Source organism: Aquarana catesbeiana, linkage group LG09, assembly GCF_042186555.1.
Source record: "Aquarana catesbeiana isolate 2022-GZ linkage group LG09, ASM4218655v1, whole genome shotgun sequence".
Taxonomy (NCBI): Eukaryota; Metazoa; Chordata; class Amphibia; order Anura; family Ranidae; genus Aquarana; species Aquarana catesbeiana.
In genome coordinates, this window is record NC_133332.1 from 166363911 (window position 1) to 166382678 (window position 18768).

Below are 18768 nucleotides of genomic sequence, written 5' to 3' on the forward strand. Positions count from 1 at the left end.
TGTGAAAGGGGCCTTAAGGATCTGCTACTGACGGCTTGGTGCCAGAAGCAAACCTTCAGAGGTCTAGTGGCATCCATGCCTCGATGAGTCAGGGTTGTTTGATGGCGAAAGGGGGACCTACAAAATACTAGGTGGGTGGTCATAAAGTTATGGTTATTCGCTGTATATTGCAAACTAAAAGATTTGTTTTTAATATCTTTAACTGTCAGGAAGGGGAGTGGCAAAGAAAGGTATATGAGCACAATAAACTTCAACTTTAAAGGGGTTGTAAAGGTGTTTTTTTTTTTTTTTAAAAATAACAAACATGTCATACTTACCTTCACTGTGCAGCTCGTTCTGCACAGAGTGGCCCCGAACCTGGTCTTCTGGGGTCCCTCGGCGGCTGTCTCAGCTCCTCCCCGCAAGCATTTACCACCTTCATGCGAGCTCTCTCGCACGGTGGTGAGTGCTTGCGGGCGCGCTCCCGTGATACAGCCGGCGGCTATAGCCGCTCGCTGTATCACTCGGCCCCGCCCCCCGGCGCGCCGCGTCATCGGATGTGATTGACAGCAGCGCGAGCCAATGGCTGCGCTGCTTTCAATCCATCCACTGCAGCCAATCAGCGGCCAGGGTGAGCGGAGGAACAGATGTCGGGAACGCGAAGCTGACTTTCGAGGCGTCAGGTAAGTAAAACGGGGGGCCTGGGGGCGGCGGTTCTGTCAGAAGTTTTTTCACCTTAATGCATAGAATGCATTAAGGTGAAAAAACTTTTACCTTTACAACCCCTTTAAGCAAACTGGTTGTCTTTACGCTGACTTTATTGTTGCTGCAGCCAGCTGCCATAAATTGCTCTGCAGCATGAGCATGTAATTGCAGTCTGATTTTGTCCCATTATTTGTTTTAGGTAAAAATATCCTATATTTAAAACCTATTAATGGCACCCCAAACGCAGTGCAATTTACCCCCCCGGTTGTGTGACAGAATGCATGAAAATTGCGTCCAAAAAGTAAAAAGCCAAATGCGCATGGCTCAGTGACAATTTTGATACATGAGCTTCTTTGGTGTGGAGGGAGGCCCATTATTAATGCTAAGGAATATATATATATATATATATATATATATATATATATATATATTTATTTATATGCTGCGAGAGCTGTTTTAATGTGGGTTAAAATCATTGAGGTCAGGCATTATGTACCAAACATTAATAACTTTCAAGTAAATTGCATTGTTTATATGGTCTAATGGTTGTGTATGTTCTTATATATGTTTGCTTTTCTTTGCAAGCCCCCTGTTTGTGACATGGAAGATAGGACGGGACAAAAGATTGCGTGGATGCATAGGAACCTTTTCTGCCATGAACCTGCATTCTGGTCTCAGGGAGTACACACTTACCAGGTATTTGCAACATTTGTTTCACCGGTACATTTTTTTTTTTTTTTTAAGGTTACGATTTTTGTAAACTTTGTTGCAATATAGTTGTGTGATATATTTTTTTTCCAGTGTTTGCATTTGACCTTGCCAGGTATAACTAGCATGCCTGAACCAGGAACCCTTTACTAAGTGCAGAAAACTTTCTTTGGAGACCCAGAACATATTATATAATTTTTTTTTTTTTTTAAGTAGCTGATTTGTACAGCAATTTTGTAATCCTAGTTATTTATGCAGCTCCTATGCAGCCCTCATGCACTCATTTACCACACTGAAATGTGTGTTTGTTTTCTGCAATAGAAACAAAACTGCTAAAAACTGCAGGGTACATATGATTGGCATCTTTTATAGATATTACTTGTATAAATTAAATCCTATAAATAGCTTAGACCAGGGGTAGACAACCTTTCAGTAGTGGAGATCTACCTGGACAACATCAAAGATCCACTGGACTGGTTTCTGGCCTGGTTGGTCTCAATGCTAGCCTGACACTGTGCGCTCCTAGTTCTCGCCAATGTAAGTAGTGTTTAAATAGAGGAGAATGGGAGGGGAGGAGAAAAAAAATTTTTTTTCTCATAAGAACTACTCCAATCAAGTCCCACCTCACCACCCAAAGCTATTTGGACTATTCCGGTACCGCATACAATTATAGGTAAAAGTTTAAATTTATTCAAAAAACATCAATTTAAAACATCTATATAGACACAATATAGATATCACAGATAACTGTTATAATACAGAGATTACAGTAACATTTAAAAGTGCCCTCAAAGGTCTACCGGAGGGCTCTGAGGGCACAGATCCAGCCACCTTTCTTGAGCAACTTTTGATTGCTACATATGGCAGAGAGGCCTTCTCGGCAACATTCGTGGTGGAGCGTGCTCACCGTATGCCAGCCCGCCGCCCGCCTGAGGGGGCGCCCCCACGTACTTTCATCGCAAAATTGTTAAACTTCAGGGACCGTGACGCGGTCCTGCACCTCGCCAGACTAAAAGGAAACATTCTGTTTCAATCCGGATTCATCTCAGCGTTTACAGACTTCTCGTCGGAGGTCCAGCGACAAAGAGCACGATTTTCTGAAGTCAAACGCCACCTGAGAACACATCATATCAAGTATGCAATGTTGTTCCCGGCCCGCCTTCGTATAGTCGGTGAAGATCGGGTACACTTCTTTGAGGATCCAAATCTGGCTTCAACGTGGCTAGATCAACAAGACGCACAGAGGAACCGGCCTGCCTAAAACATGTTTTGGTCAGCAACATTACGTGAGTGCCACTTTACAATTCCCTGTACACACTACCCTCCATGACTGCCATAGCATACATCCATAGATGTGTTTATAACGATTTCAATCTACATGCCAATGGATGGTTAAGGATAGCTACAAGGCATGGTTCTGAACTCGATTACAAATGATTCCAACCTTTTCTCGGCAATCTCTTGAAGATAACAAGGTGCCTTTAATACTGCTTGAATGATATACGACCCATACCACAAAGCCCATAAATTTTCCTAAAACTGCCCTCATGGCGGACATTTCTATTCTGAGCAGGCACACTTCCTGGGTCAACTGGCCAGTCTTCCCCTTTTCTTTTTTTATTTTCCTTAACCCTTACCATGTCACTAACTGCTTCAGAATGGAATACAGGGAAAAGTCATCGGCTTATAACCACAATATGTATACGATATCTGTCATGGACTTTGCACATCCCTATCTGCTAGAAGCCGCAGCGGAGTACGAATTCAGATTTAAGAGGTTTTCTTGTTCTGATTGATAACCCTCACTGCGGTTGCTCCATCGCTGGACTGTTACCCAGTACAGGGGGTCCCCTAGTTACAAACACCCTACTTACAAACAACTCCTACTTACAAACTGAGGGAGACAACAGGAAGTGAGAGGAAATCTACCCCTAGGAAGGGAAATTCACTCCTGTAAGAGCTATTATGGGGAAAAGGTGCCTCCACTGATGCTTTATCACCAATCCTTGTATCCACAACAATCCAAAATTTTCAAAATCCAATTGTCATTGGGACAGAAAGTGAGATGAAATCTTCTGAAGAGGTGCACAGACAGCAAAACAAATGTTACAGGGGTGATAACTCTTCCCTATGCTATCCAAAAAGCTTAAAAATAATTTTAGGCTGGAGCTACACTTAAAAAATGTACCAGTTCTGACTTACAAACAGATTCACCTTAAGAACAAACCTACAGTCCCTAACTTGTTTGTAACCCGGGGACCCGCTGTACTTGTTCGCCCCCACTGGGAGATTGTTGTTTTGACACTGGCGCTGCCCAATAAGCTACCGCCGTTGTCGATATGTTCAATGTGCATTTGCTTTTTTTTTTTTTTTTTTTTTTTTTTTTCTAAATGTCTTGCAAGTAATACCAATCTGTTGCAGCAGCACAAGTTTTGGGATGCAAGCCCCAGTCAAGTTTGGGAGGCGGAGGGCAGGAAGGGAAAATGTTAAGGTTAAGGTAAAGAACATGAATAATAGTCTGCAATGAAATGAACGTATGTACACGTTATTTTAAGAGAGGGAGAGGCGGAGGTACATTTGCCTTGGAGTGGAGAGGGTTGGCATGTGTCCCAGGAAAACACCTTCTTCATATCTTTAAAAAATTTGCTACGCCACTAACATGGCTAACTTGAAATTTCTCACTTGGAATATCCATGGGATCCGAGACAAACTAAAACGCACGGCAATTTTTACTTGCCTTAAAACATACCGAGCAGATATAACTGTATTACTCGAGACACATGTTACAGGACAACTTCAGCTTGCGCTGAAGCGGCCCTGGATAGGATGGGCATCCCATGCCACCCACTCTCCATACTCTCGGGGGGTCTCAGTTCTTATAGCTAAAACTACTCCCTTCACAATTATCTCGGTGCGCACAGACCCCCAAGGTAGCTTTATCTTCCTACACTGTACACTATACGGCTCGCAATATTTGATCATGGCATTCTACATACCCCCGCCATATAAATCCAATCTAATCACAGAAGGCTTGCTTTATATGACTCAACACCCCAATATACCAGCAATTTGGTTGGGGGACTTCAATATGATTTTAAACCCCCAGATGGATAGAATACAGTCGAGCCAGAGTGCCCACCCCCCTGACATCACTAGACTAGGATGCACGCTAAAGGAATTCTCACTGACGCATGGAGATACAATCACCCCCATGACCAGACATACTCATGCTTCTCGGCAACCCACTCCACCATGTCCCGGATTGACCTCATTCTAATTTCTGACACACTACTTCCCCGACTATCAGGCTCAGGATATCACACTAGATCCCTCTCTGACCATGCCCCCTGTTGGGCAACTCTCCAATTAGCCCAGAACACAGGACCTCATACCTGGCGTCTACACCCCTTCTGGCTCTCAATGTTGAAAGATCAAGAAGACATACACAAAGAATGGCAATTTTACTTTAATGTTAACAAGGACACTGCCCCAGTGGGACATGTTTGGGAAGCCTACAAATTACACGTTCGCACTGTCCTCTCCTCGCGCATAAACAGAATAAAAGCCTCCTCCGCCCTAGTTATTAATCAAGCCTTAGACAAAGTAGACCTACTAGCACGGGAATTTCATAAAGACCCCACTCAGGACAGAGCAGCGGCAATTAGACTACACACCCGTCTTAGACCACTTACAATATGAAAATGCTAAAAAGAAACTCTTCTTTCTAAAACAACGCATATTCGAACAAGGGGAGCGTACCGGTAAATTATTAGCATACCTGGCCCACCAGACACTAGCCCCCCAGTGGTAGTAACCCTGATAGGTCCCCATAATGACATACTCTCAGACCCCCCTGCAGTTGCAGAAGCATTTCGGAAATATTATTTAGATTTATATTCCTCTAAGGTAAGAGCCACTGCACAGGAAACTAGTACGTTTCTCCGGGATGTCCCCTTTCCACAACTATCTGAGATCCAACTGCAAGACCTAGAGGCTCCTCTCACAGTGGATGAGGTTGCTTTGGCCATAGCATCGTTAGCACCAGCTAAGGCACCGGGTGGGGACGGCATACCGTTAGACTTTTATGCAGCATATTCGGAGATACTAGCCCCTGAACTTTTGAAATTATATAATCACATATTTGAAACGGAATCCCTCCCTAAAACTCTCCGCCAGGCAGTAATTATAGTAATCCCTAAACCAGGTAAAAATCCCTAACTACCAGAATCAGACCGCCCAATCTCGCTCCTTCAAGCTGACATAAAAATACTAGCCAAAATACTAGCTATGCACCTCAATAATAGTATTCTTTCCCTCATTCATCCCGATCAGACGGGATTCATGCCTGGGAAAAACACAGCAATGAATCTCAGACGCCTGCACATGAATATCCAAGCAGACCACGAGAATACGGGAGATGTAGTGGCACTTGACGCCGCAAAGGCGTTCGATTCGGTGGAATAGGGATACCTGTGGGAATGTCTCAGGGGCTATGGATTCGGCCCTAACTTTATAAAATGGGTACAATTACTATATTACTCCCCAGTGGCTAGTGTGGTGGTGAATGGATGGACATCCAATCCCTTTCCATTGGGAAGGGGAACTCGTCGGGGATGCCCGCTGTCCCCTTTATTGTATGCCCTAGCAGTGGAACCCCTTGCTATTTCCCTTAGGCAGAACCCACATATTCGTGGGTTGCGTATGGGACCTTTGACAGAGACGTTAAGCTTGTACGCAGATGACATGCTTCTCTACCTAGAGGACACTGGCCCATCTCTGCAAGCAGTCCTATCGACCATCGAGGAATTTGGTAAACACTCAGGTCTCAGTATGAACTGGTCCAAGTCTCAGATCCTCCCCCTAGACATGACATCTCCAACGCACAGCGTGGCTTCTCTTCCCTTGCAAAGAGTTGCCTCCATCAAATATTTAGGCATAGAGATTACTAGGCACCCACTGGAATTTATCACTAACAATATAGAACCGTTATTCTCATACTTAAAATCCCGTACACAAACCTGGGCAAGACTCCCACTGGGAATAATGGGCAGTATCAACTTGTTTAAGATGATACTATTGCCGAAGTTCCTTTATGTGCTCTGGAACTCCCCAATACTCATTCCCCTTAAAATCTTTAAAACAATTGATAAAATTATTAACTCTTTTTTGTCTGGGGCTCTCATAGACAGAGATTGGCCTGGAATACGCTCAAGAACCCGACCTCCTCAGCAGGGGCAGCCCTACCGGATTTGTATACATACTGCATAGCAGCTCAGCTCTCGCACTTTTATTATATCCACAAGACAGATGAAGAAAGGTACCAATTCTTAGTATGTAAGAAAACTAATAGTAACTTATATTCCCCATTACAAGTGTTATTTAGAGGTGGGAACAGGAGGCATAAGAGAGAAGATCGAATTTTGCTGCTGTCCCAACATAGATGCGTGTGGGAGAGGGCGACCAAACTTACTGGAGCCGACTTCTTTCACTCGCACACACCTCTGTGGCACAATCCTCAATTGAATGAGCTGGTATCCCTACCTGGGGCTACCAGTTGGGCCGCTAAAGGGACAGTATTCTTATTCCAGGTCATTACTATATTTGGTGTAAGACACTTCCAAACATTATGTGAGGAATATGACCCCCCCCATGCAATTAAAACACGTGCTCCAAACTCAATTTGCGAATGGCCTCCCCAACCCACAAACACTATCATTGGTAGATGTGATTACAGGAACAAACCCAGACAAACTTATTTCCACTCTATACACTGCGCTGCGAAATAAGTCGGTAGCAAGGATTATTGACAAAGCAAGGATTAGATGGGAAGAAGATGTAGGGGCAATAGACGACTATGATTGGGAAGATATACTGGAGAATGTTAAAGAAAGTCACCTAAAATTTCAGAACGCCTGACTCAGCTGTATATAATACATAAATCCTATCTCACGCCTTCTAGAATTGCCAAAACCCGAATTGCCCAAGATGCTTTAGTAACCCGTGCTCATTCTTCCATCTATTATGGTTGTGCCCGGTGATACAAAGCTACTGGACACAGATTATAAAATTCCTGCACGATCACATGGGATCACCGGTCCAACTTGACCCCAAATTATGTCTCCTCGGGCTACTTCCAGATGCCACCACAGATAGATCCCTAGTTACATTTCTCAGTGAATCATTATTTTGTGCCAGAAAATTAGTCGCTAAACACTGGATGAGTACAGGCCCTCCCACCATACAGGCCTGGATTAGAGAAGTGACTGCGTCATTACCATATAAAAAGATTATGTACAAACACAGGGGATGCCCAAACAAGTACCATAAAATATGGAATAAATGGTTAAACAATGCTTATACATGTGTGAGTGAACCTATGATGTTAACCCGTATATATGATGAGTGGGACACGGTCACTGTCCGATATAATGCCGCAATGCAATACATTAAAATCTGTACTTACTGTTATAACTCCTGTTTTTGGAAGAGATAATTCAGGGAAAATGCCAATTTCCGTTACGTAAAGCCTTATAGGTATCTATGCACTGGTACACTCCACAGGTTAAAATGTATTTACCTATGTTCATTGTACAATTTCCTATCCTACGTTTGTATGATATGTAATTATTAATGTATGTTGAATTTTCTTTTCAACAATAAACATGTTCTTTTGGAAAAAAAAAAAAAAAAAAGTGCCCACAAAGGTAGTTGAAGGCTGTTTAGAGTACTTGAGAACGTGATCTCAACAGTTTCGCGGATTGACTGCTTCAGGAGGCGTCCAAGTAAGTTCTCTAAGGGTCAGATAACTACAATTACACATACAGTGAATAATAGTAAATACATTAACAGTAACATAACATTGGAGTGGTAATTGGTTGCAGATGAACATATATAAACTCACCAACCACTGCCCTGTTCGGGCTTAGACGACACTGTGAGACGCCCAAAATTGGGCGCTCCCCCGGGGGCGGGCAAGGGGGTTTTTTTACGGCAGAAAACACTAATGTATAAAAAGAATGAAGAGCATATCAGGTAATAGAAATAAAGATCAGTTTTCGAGAAGTGACAACCACCCAGGTGAAATAAGGAGTCAAATAAGGTGACCAAGAGGGGGAGGGAAAGAAAGGAGGGGAAAGAGCGGGAAGGGGGGGGGGGGGGGGGGAGAGGAAAAAAAAAAAGGGAAAGGAGGAGGAGGGGAAAAAAGAGGAGGGGAGAGGAGGAGGGACACAAAAAAGAGGAAAAAAGAAAGGGGAGGGAAAAAAGAGGGGGAAAGGAAAGGGGGGGCGGGGGGGGGGGATTAAAGAGCGGAAAAGGAAAATGAGGGAAAAGGAGGAGAGGTGGGATAAAATTGAGGCAAGAAAGGAGAAAAAAAAAGAGGGAGAGAAAGAAAGAGAGAGTGAGGAAAAGAAAGGGAAAGAAACAAGGAAGAGAAATAACAGCGAAAAGGGGAGGGTGGAGGAATTGGAAAGAGCAGCCCTCCACCTGTGGTGCACCTAATCAAATCTTAATGAATGAATAACAAAAAAAAACACCCACCATTGTTTGAGTACCAATGGGGGCTCAGTAACTTTCACCCTGGGCAGGATTGATGGTACTTGAAAACCGTTTGATTAGACAATTGTTTTAAGATGAAGCCTAGCGGCTTTTAAAACCAAAAGGCATAGCAAGTCGAGACTGTAAATACTAATGATGTTGTCCTAGCGGACCTATAAGATCAAGGAGGAAAGAAAACCATGAAGGAATGCCGTCATTTTCTTTAAAGCAAATGGCATTTGTTAGCAGATAAGAAAGGAGAGGAGGGAAAAACAAGCGTAGCAAAGGCTAGTATGTTGCTTACTTGTGGTCCGTCCATCTATGAGTAGCCTGCCAAGTGTCTGCCGTGTATACAAGGCTGACATGACGGCGGCCTTATATACCCCCAACCCGGAAGACGTGCGGCGCTGAGGCGTCCGCGTCATCGTCTCCGGGTCAGGCTTTCATCTAGTGCGCATGCGCGGAAGCTTGCCGCGCATGCGCCTAGCCCACTCAGATGGCGGTGGATTACACCGCCGAAGGAGGCGGAGGGAAGGAGGCCCGATCCAGAGGAGGGGCCCCTCCTTGGCCTGGAAAGCCACTTGCCGCCACTAGGGGAGAATGAACTCCTCACACCCGCACATTAGTGGTGAGCACATTCCATTGTTAAAGTCAGAATTACAGTGTAGTACATACAAGAGATCTGTGCATAGCGTCTGATCGACCAATCTGGATGCATACATCAGTGACTTATAAAACAATCAACTTAGACAACATTGTACTGTTGTAGTAATAAAACAATTTAATATATAAAGTTGCAAAAACAGAACCAGTCATATTGTTAAGTATTTTCTAGGCATTAATTGGACCGCCTATTGTTCTCACATAAAAGAGATAAGGCAAGAGGGACTTCCGATGAATGAGCAGAAACAATAAGGAAAGAAAAAAATGAGGGGAAGGGGGACAAAACGGGGGGAGAGGGGGAGGGAGGAAGGGGGAGAAAAAGAAGAGGGAAGAATGGGTCAACCTCATGTTGTAGAAAAGAGGTCATGACCTGGAAAGTTAGATGTCGGGGGCAGGGACGGGGGGGGGCCAACAGGGAGCGGCAGCAAGACTGGGTAGGTCACAGGCATCATCGTTACTACTGCAAGAAGTACTTGTACGTATGTGCCTCATTAAGGCCAGGAGGGGTAAGGGCATTCAATCGTTCTATCCAGAAAGATTCCCGGTTGAGAATTTCTCGATCCCAGTCGTCCCCTCTGGGGTCCTCAGGATAACCTCCAGTACAGTGAATTTAACAAATCAGGGTTGAATTTATGGTGGATACCGATATGTCGCCCCACCGTAGTGAGTTTGCCATTTGTTGATGCATATAAATGATCTCCCAGTCGTTGCCTCATCTCCCTAACGGTCTTCCCGCGTAAAACGCCCCGCAATCACAGGTCATTAAATAATGCCTCTAGTACCACAGTTGGCTGAATGTCTCGGAAATAGTAGCTCGCCATTGGGGAGCACTAATTGGTGTCCCTCTAGAATCCAGGGACAATGCGGACAGTTACCACATTTGTAAGTGCCCGCGGGGCTCTTTAGGTGTAGTCTTAGGGTTCTATAATGCTATGGGTAAGTTCTATCTCTCAATGAAGTAGCCCTTCTGAATACTAGTTCAGGGGTGGATTTAATGTTTTTTGACAATGTGATGCTCAGTCAGTAAATGCCAATGTTTGGAAAGTATGTTGCGCAGCTGGTGATGGTGAGTGGAATATCTGGTAATGATTGCCGCATTAAAAGTCGTTTAGTACGGGGGGGACCATACAGCAGTGTCTGGCGATCCAGGGCAAAGGCTCTATTAAATGCTTTTCTCACATTGGTGCGGCTATAACCGCGTGCTAATAAACGTGTACGTAATGCGTCAGCCTGTGTCGATGGAAGGGGCGTCAGCCCCTTTCACCCCCCCTCCCCTTTTCGCTGTTATTTCTCTTCCTTGTTTCTTTCTCACCCTCTTTCTTTCTCTCCCTTCTTTTTTTTTTTTTTCTCCTTTCTTGCCTCAATTTTATCCCACTCTCCTCCTTTTCCCTCACTTTCCTTTTCCGCTCTTTCCTTTCCCCCGGCCCTCTCCCCTTTCCTTTCCCCCGGCCCCTCTCCCCTTTCCTTTCCCCCGGCCCCTCTCCCCTTTCCTTTCCCCCGGCCCCTCTCCCCTTTCCTTTCCCCCGGCCCCTCTCCCCTTTCCTTTCCCCGGCCCCTCTCCCCCTTTCCTTTCCCCGGCCCCTCTCCCCTTTCCTTTCCCCCGGCCCTCTCCCTTTCCTTTCCCCCGGCCCCTCTCCCCTTTCCTTTCCCCGGCCCCTCTCCCTTTCCTTTCCCCCGGCCCCTCTCCCCTTTCCTTTCCCCCGGCCCCTCTCCCCTTTCCTTTCCCCCGGCCCTCTCCCCTTTCCTTTCCCCGGCCCTCTCCCCCTTTCCTTTCCCCCCGGCCCCTCTCCCCTTTCCTTTCCCCCGGCCCCTCTCCCTTTCCTTTCCCCCGGCCCCTCTCCCCTTTCCTTTCCCCGGCCCCTCTCCCCTTTCCTTTCCCCCGGCCCCTCTCCCATTTCCTTTCCCCGGCCCCTCTCCCCCTTTCCTTTCCCCCGGCCCCTCTCCCCTTTCCTTTCCCCGGCCCCTCTCCCCTTTCCTTTCCCCCGGCCCCTCTCCCTTTCCTTTCCCCGGCCCCTCTCCCCTTTCCTTTCCCCCGGCCCCTCTCCCCTTTCCTTTCCCCGGCCCCTCTCCCCTTTCCTTTCCCCGGCCCCTCTCCCCTTTCCTTTCCCCCGGCCCCTCTACCCTTTCCTTTCCCCCGGCCCCTCTCCCCTTTCCTTTCCCCCGGCCCCTCCCCCCTTTCCTTTCCCCCTCTTTTTTTCCCTCCTTTTCTTTTTCTCTCTCTCTCCCCCCCCCCCTCCGCCCCTGTGTCCCTCCTCCTCTCCCCTGCCCTTTTTTCCCCTCCTCCTTTCCCTTCCCCCCCCCCCTTTTTTTTTTTCACTTCCCTTCCCCTTCCCCCCCCCCCCCCCCCCCCCCCCCCCCCCCCCCGGCGTTCATTCCCATTTTTTCTTTCCCTCCCCCTCTTGGTCACCTTATTTGACTCCTTATTTCACCTGGGTGGTTGTCACTTATCGAAAACTGATCTTTATCTCTATTACCTGATATGCTCTTCATTCTTTTTATTCATTAGTTTTTTCTGCCATAAAAAACCTCCCTTGCCCACCCCCGGGGAGCGCCCATTTTGGGCGTCTCACAGTGCGTCTAAGCCCGAACAGGGCAGTGGTTGGTGAGTTTTTATATGTTCATCTGCAACCAATTACTCCAATTTTTTACTGTTAATGTATTTACTATTATTCACTGTATGTGTAATTGTAGTTATTTGACCCTTAGAGAACTTACTTGGACGCCTCCTGAAGAAGCAGTCAATCCGCGAAACTGTTGAGGTCACGTTCTCAAGTACTCTAAACAACAGCCTTCAACTACCTTTGTGGGCCCTTTTAAATGTTACTGTAATCTCTGTATTATAACAGTTATCTGTGATATCTATATTGTGTATATAGATGTTTTAAATTGATAGTTTTTTGAATAAATTTAAACTTTTACCTATAATTATATGCTTGTATGAGGTACCGGAATAGTCCAAATAGCTTTGGGTGGTGAGGTGGGACTTGATTGGAGTAGTCCTTATGAGAAAAAAGATTTTTTTCCTCCTCCCCTCCCATTCCCCTCTATTTAAAAATGATTGAAGGATGAAGGTACCCACAAAAGTTTACTAATCGCTATTCGCGTGGCAATTACTTCACTAAAGTAGTGAAGTAGTGTGTCGGGCAATGTGCAGAGGTCAGTAGTGTGTAAGGCAGTGGAAGATCTACTTGTGGTATACTGGTCCCTGCTTGCCCTCCACTCTCATCCATCCCACATGATATCGCTGACAAGCACCCTGCATTGAGTGAGAGGAGGACTAGTTGGGATCGGCACACAGCACCCTGGTGCACAAGAGCCGAAACTTGCTCAAGGCAAGAGTAAACCCTAGGCAGCAAAGGCATTCCCCGCCCCGCAGCTGCATGCATGCAAAGGACGTATCACGAAGCGATGAAGTCCTCTGCCGCATAGGATGCGCTTTGGCTGCTTCCCAGGTGAAAAGCTCAGGCAACTAACATGCTTGAGCTCATTGCTTCCCTGCGCTGCTTTGCTGCTAGCACTTGAGGATTGGAAAGCCAGGACCCTATCTCAGGTTTTTTTTTTTTCTCAATAATCTACTCTGTACCCCCATAATGACAAAATGAAAACATAATTTTAGAAATGTTTGCAAATGATGTTTCTACACCTTGATTGGAGTCCAACTGTGGTAAATTGATTGGACATGATTTGGAAAGGTGCACACTCCTCTATAAGGCCCCTTTCACACAATCGGACCATCCATCCGTCAACGGGCAACAATGCATTCCGTCCGTTACCTTCCGATCTTATCTGGTTTTTTTTTTTGTTTTTTTTAACGTTCAAGGGTACGGCGAGATCCGTGAAAACTGATATTAACGGACAATGTCCATCAACGTCCGATCAGTTAAGATCCGTTTGCAATAAATTTAAGGTTTTTTTTTTGGTTTTGTTTTATATGTGAACTCAACCTCAGGCCACTTCAGTAGCATGGGATGGGTCCAAACTTGACCGTTTCCTAGCCACAATCTGCTTTTTCTTGCTCTCCTTTCTTCACATATATTTCAAATATGACAAACAATGTCCTGCTGTCCCAAAAATTGTTGGACTCCATCGGACAACGTAGATAGCACACACAAGGACACAGCAAGGAAAAGTCGCTCACTGAAAACTGCAATGCAGCATGGGAGGAGCAATGCTTTATTAAATCGGCTTTCCATTTATTCTAAACACTTACCTCACTTTCTTCATTCTTTAAAAACACTTATTCATTACTTCTGCCTTAATTCCTGGACAGACTTTAGGTCATGACACAGGAAGGAGTTGACCAGCTGACCTAATTGGCACACACCCTGCATCCTCTACGCTCCTACCTACTTGACCACTTCCATGTTTTTTTTTTGTTTTTTTTTAATGAAATGCATTCAATCAGTGATCACTGTTCTCTAGTAAATACAGTGGGGACGGAAAGTATTCAGACCCCCTTAAATTTTTCATTCTTTGTTATACTGCAGCCATTTGCTAAAATCATTTATGTTCATTTTTTCCTCAATGTACACACAGCACCCCATATTGACAGAAAAACACATTATTGACATTTTTGCAGATTTATTAAAAAAGAAAAACTGAAATATCACATGGTCCTAAGTATTCAGACCCTTTGCTGTGACACTTGTATATTTAACTCAGGTGCTGTCCATTTCTTCTGATCATCCTTGAGATGGTTCTACACCTTCATATGAGTCCAGCTGTGTTTGATTATACTGATTGGACTTGATTAGGAAAGCCACACACCTGTCCATATAAGACCTTTCAGCTCACAGTGCATGTCAGAGCAAATGAGAATCATGAGGTCAAAGGAACTGCCTGAAGAGCTCAGACAGAATTGTGGCAAGGCACAGATCTGGCCAAGGTTACAAAAAAATTTCTGCTGCACTTAAGGCTCCTAAGTGCACAGTGGCCTCCAATAATCCCTAAATGGAAGACTTTGGGATGAGCTGACCGTCTGGCCAAACTGAGCTATCGGGGGAGAAGAGCCTTGCTGAGAGAGGTAAAGAAGAACCCAAAGATCCCTGTGGCTGAGCTCCAGAGATGCAGATGGGAGAAAGTTGTAGAAAGTCAACCATCACTGCAGCCCTCCACCAGTCGGGGCTTTATGGCAGAGTGGCCTGACGGAAGCCTCTCCTCAGTGCAAGACACATGAAAGCCCGCATGGAGTTTGCTAAAAAAAAAAACAAAAAAAAAAAAAAAACACCTGAAGGACTCCAAGATGGTGAGAAATAAGATTCTCTGGTCTGATGAGACCAAGATAGAACTTTTTGGCCTTAATTCTAAGCGGTATGTGTGGCGAAAACCAGGCACTGCTCATCACCTGTCAAATACAGTCTCAACAGTGAAGCATGGTGGTGGCAGCATCATGCTGTGGGGGTGTTTTTCAGCTGCAGGGACAGGACGACTGGTTGCAATTGAAGGAAAGATGAATGCGGCCAAGTACAGGGATATCCTAGACAAAAACCTTCTCCAGAGTGCTCAGGACCTCAGACTGGGCCGAAGGTTTACCTTCCAATAAGACAATGACTCTAAGCACACAGCTAAATTAACGAAGGAGTGTCTTCACAACAACTCCTTGACTGTTCTTGAATGGCCCAGCCAGAGCCCTGACTTAAACCCAATTGAGCATCTCTGGAGAGACCTAAAAATGGCTGTCCACCAACGTTTACCATCCAACCTGACAGAACTGGAGAGGATCTGCAAGGAGGAATGGCAGAGGATCCCCAAATCCAGGTGTGAAAAACTTGTTGCATCTTTCCCAAAAAGTCTCATGGCTGTATTAGATCAAAAGGGTGCTTCTACTAAATACTGAGCAAAGGGTCTGAATACTTAGGACTGTGTGATATTTCAGTTTTTTCTTTAATAAATCTGCAAAAATGTCAACAATTCTGTGTTTTTATGACAATATGGGGTGCTGTGTGTACATTAATGAGGAAAAAAATGAACTTAAATGATTTTAGCAAATGGCTGTAATATAACAAAGAGTGAAAATGTAAGGGGGTCTGAATACGTTCCGTCCCCACTGTATACAGGCTTTTTTTTTTTTTTTTTTTCCATCTACCTTAACTTTCTTCTTGCATAGAATGTTCATTTGGCATTTTGATGTGTGCCGGAGATCAGAGATGTGATAACAGCCTATGTGGATAGAGCTGTAGTAATGAAAACAAAAGAAGTATGTCCTGGGTTCTGTAAAGTTTACCTTAGGCTGGCCATACATTATACAATTTTCCTTTTAGATTTACTTTGAACTATGTAGTGCAAGAGCCTGCCTGATTGCATACAAATTTAAAGTGTTCAGGTTTATTCTTATATGGTTTTGGTGAACCTATAGGAAAATTGAATAGTGTATGGCCAGCTTTATACTATGATTGTACAATCTCCTTTAGATTTACCATCAACTATGTAGTGCAAGGGCCTTCCTGATTGGTTCCAGAGTGATTGGCTAGATAGGTGTTTCATCCTATTATAAAACTTTGGTAAATATAAGGCCTTTTTCACACAGCCGATCCGTTCAGGTCCGCCTGTCAGTTTTTTAGGCGGACCTGAACGGACCCTCCATAGACCTCTATGGAGCGTCGGATGTCAGCGGTGACCTGTCCGCTGACATTCGACCCGCTCCGAAAAAGTGTAACTGAGGAAAAACCAACTTTTTCATCCGTGATCGGATCGGGTGACGACGGACTCTACGGTCCATCATCATCCGATCCCCCATAGGGGAGAGCGGCGCTCTGACAGGTCTGTGCAGCGACGGACCTGTCATCTGCCTGCTCAGCGAGGATCGGCATTTACATTTACAAAGTTGAGGTTTTGGCATCTTCGGATGCATGTTTTGGCCGCAAAGTTTTGCAGGCTGCTGTCTGAGGTTTCTGGTTCCCCTTATGGGAGGTTCTCTTGGGTGGAATTTTATTTTTCTTTTATCCTGTTTTCCCACCCCTCGTTGTGGCACTGCTTTGGGACGTCCCTGTGGTTAAGAATGGAAGAGCAGTGTCCGTTGAACGAAAGAGAAAACTGAATTTTTTTTTCTACTTGCCGTAAAATACCTTTCTCTGAGTTCATTGACAGACACAGCACCCACCCCTCCTTTTTTGTTGCCACTGCTTTTTAACAAACTGAGCTGCCTATAGCAGAGTTGGGGGGTTACCACCAGTAAGGACTGCCTCTAGGCGGTGCTGTGCTGCTTCTTCCTTTTTTTTTTTTTTTCTTTTCTGCCTCGTCCTACTCCTGAAGGTGGAGCTATAACCCTACGGTCAAGAATGGAAGAGCTGTGTCCGTCAATGAACTCAGAACATTTTTTTACAGGGAGTAGAAAAAAAAAAATTCCACTGTGGAAGAACCCCAGTCACCACTAGGGCACATAGAAACCGGTTTTCTATGTGCATTGTTTACACTTCAATGCAGTCCGGAGGTTCGTTGCAGTGAGCTGTGATAAAAAGCAGACATGCTGCTTTTTATTGTAGCTCACAGGTAGGCACCACACAGCAGTGCAATGCACTTCAAATTTGAAAAAAAGAGCAACTGTGTGATGCACTAAAATGCAAATGAGGCAGCCCCCTTACTGCAGTGGAAACTGACAACTGCCCACTCTAAAACAGAGCATTTAAACTGGCCCTTGCTAACCTACTGGATCAGTAGGGTTTTTTTTTTATGTGTACTATGCCTGAAAAATACTATTTACTGCTTTTTAAATTTAACTGCTTCAATACTGCGCACTTTTACCCCCTTCCTGCCGAGGCCAATTTTCAGCTTTCAGCGCTGTTACACTTTGACAATTGTGCAGTAATGCAACACTGTACCCGCAAGAAATTTTTCTCACAAATAGAGGTTTCTTTTGATGGTTATTTAATCCCCGCTGGGTTTAGTTTTTGCTAAATAAACGTGAAAAACATGTTTTAGTTCATTTCTGTTTTAAAATGTGGAAATCTTAAATTTAGGTCAAAATGTATTCTGCTACATTTCCTTGTTGAAAATAACCCAATTAGTCTGTAGGAAAGTTAGAGTCCATAATATATATATATATATATATATATATATATATATATATATATATATATATATATATATATATATATATATATATATTTTCTCCGATTCTCTGTAAACAGTGTAGAGCCATTCTTTGCTCAGAGCTGTCAAAAAAGCCAAATGTTTATAAACATTCCTCAGTGCTGAGAGATAGTCAGTCTGTAAATGAGGTCAGTTTAACCCCTTAAAGACTAAGCCTTTTTCTGACACTTGTTGCATACAAGTTAAACTGTATTTGCTAGAAAAATACTTACACCCCCCAAACAGAATATATTATATAATATATTATATTTTATATTCTAGATTATATTTTTTTAGCAGAGATCTTAGAGAATAAAATGGCAGTCTTTGCAATATTTTGTCACACTGTATGTGCACAGCGGTCTTCCAAACACAATTTTCGGGCAAAAATACACGACAATTAAAAAAAAAATCGGAACCGTTAATACAAAAAAATTGTGCTATGTGAAAGATGTTATGCCATGAGAATCGTGTGCTTTATTCTAAGCAAAAAAATTGATTCTCATTTTATCCAGAATCGTGCAGTGTGTGTGTGTGTGTGTGTTAGATATATATCGATCAATCCTAATGTACTGACACCCTGTCTAATTTCTTGAGTCCTGAAAATGCCAAGACAGTACAAATGGTCTCAAATTATCCCTTTTTGGAAGGTAGACCAAGGTATTTAGTAAGAGGCAGTAGTATACCGCTCCAGGTAGCAGTCCCAAAAACCTCACCTTCCCTGCACAGGCTGCCTTTGTGTGTAGAGCACATACAATCAAGGAATTCCGGACAGCCGCACTCCAATGAAAAAATGTCTATTGAATAAAATCGGTCCATACAGCATACAGAGACAGTGGAATCAATACAGCCAATATGTTTCACACCCCTTACTGGTGCTTAGTCATAGCTGAAGATACATACTCAAAACACTTATATTATATCATTTAAGGATTGGACCTATCTTCATTTAACCTACAGATGTAACCAACAAATAACTCGCAAAGGTAATCAAGGCAGCCGAAACAATTGAAATAACTCATGTTCAGGGACTGCTATCCCCAGAAATGTGGGGCGTCCATGGGGGCAAACCCCCCCCCCCCCATGGCCAACCTTTTTATGGGATGGTGGGAG

The 18768-nt window shown here is 44.3% G+C and overlaps 1 protein-coding gene across 1 annotated transcript in view; it reads left to right on the top strand.

Moving 5' to 3' along the window:
• AMMECR1 (AMMECR nuclear protein 1) overlaps positions 1 to 18768 on the top strand; it is a 275716-nt gene that overhangs the window by 162000 nt on the left and 94948 nt on the right. Inside the window, exon 3 of the mRNA XM_073599365.1 lies at positions 1270 to 1380. Within this exon, the coding sequence (XP_073455466.1) occupies positions 1270 to 1380 (111 nt within the window). The remainder of the gene's footprint in view (positions 1 to 1269; positions 1381 to 18768) is intronic.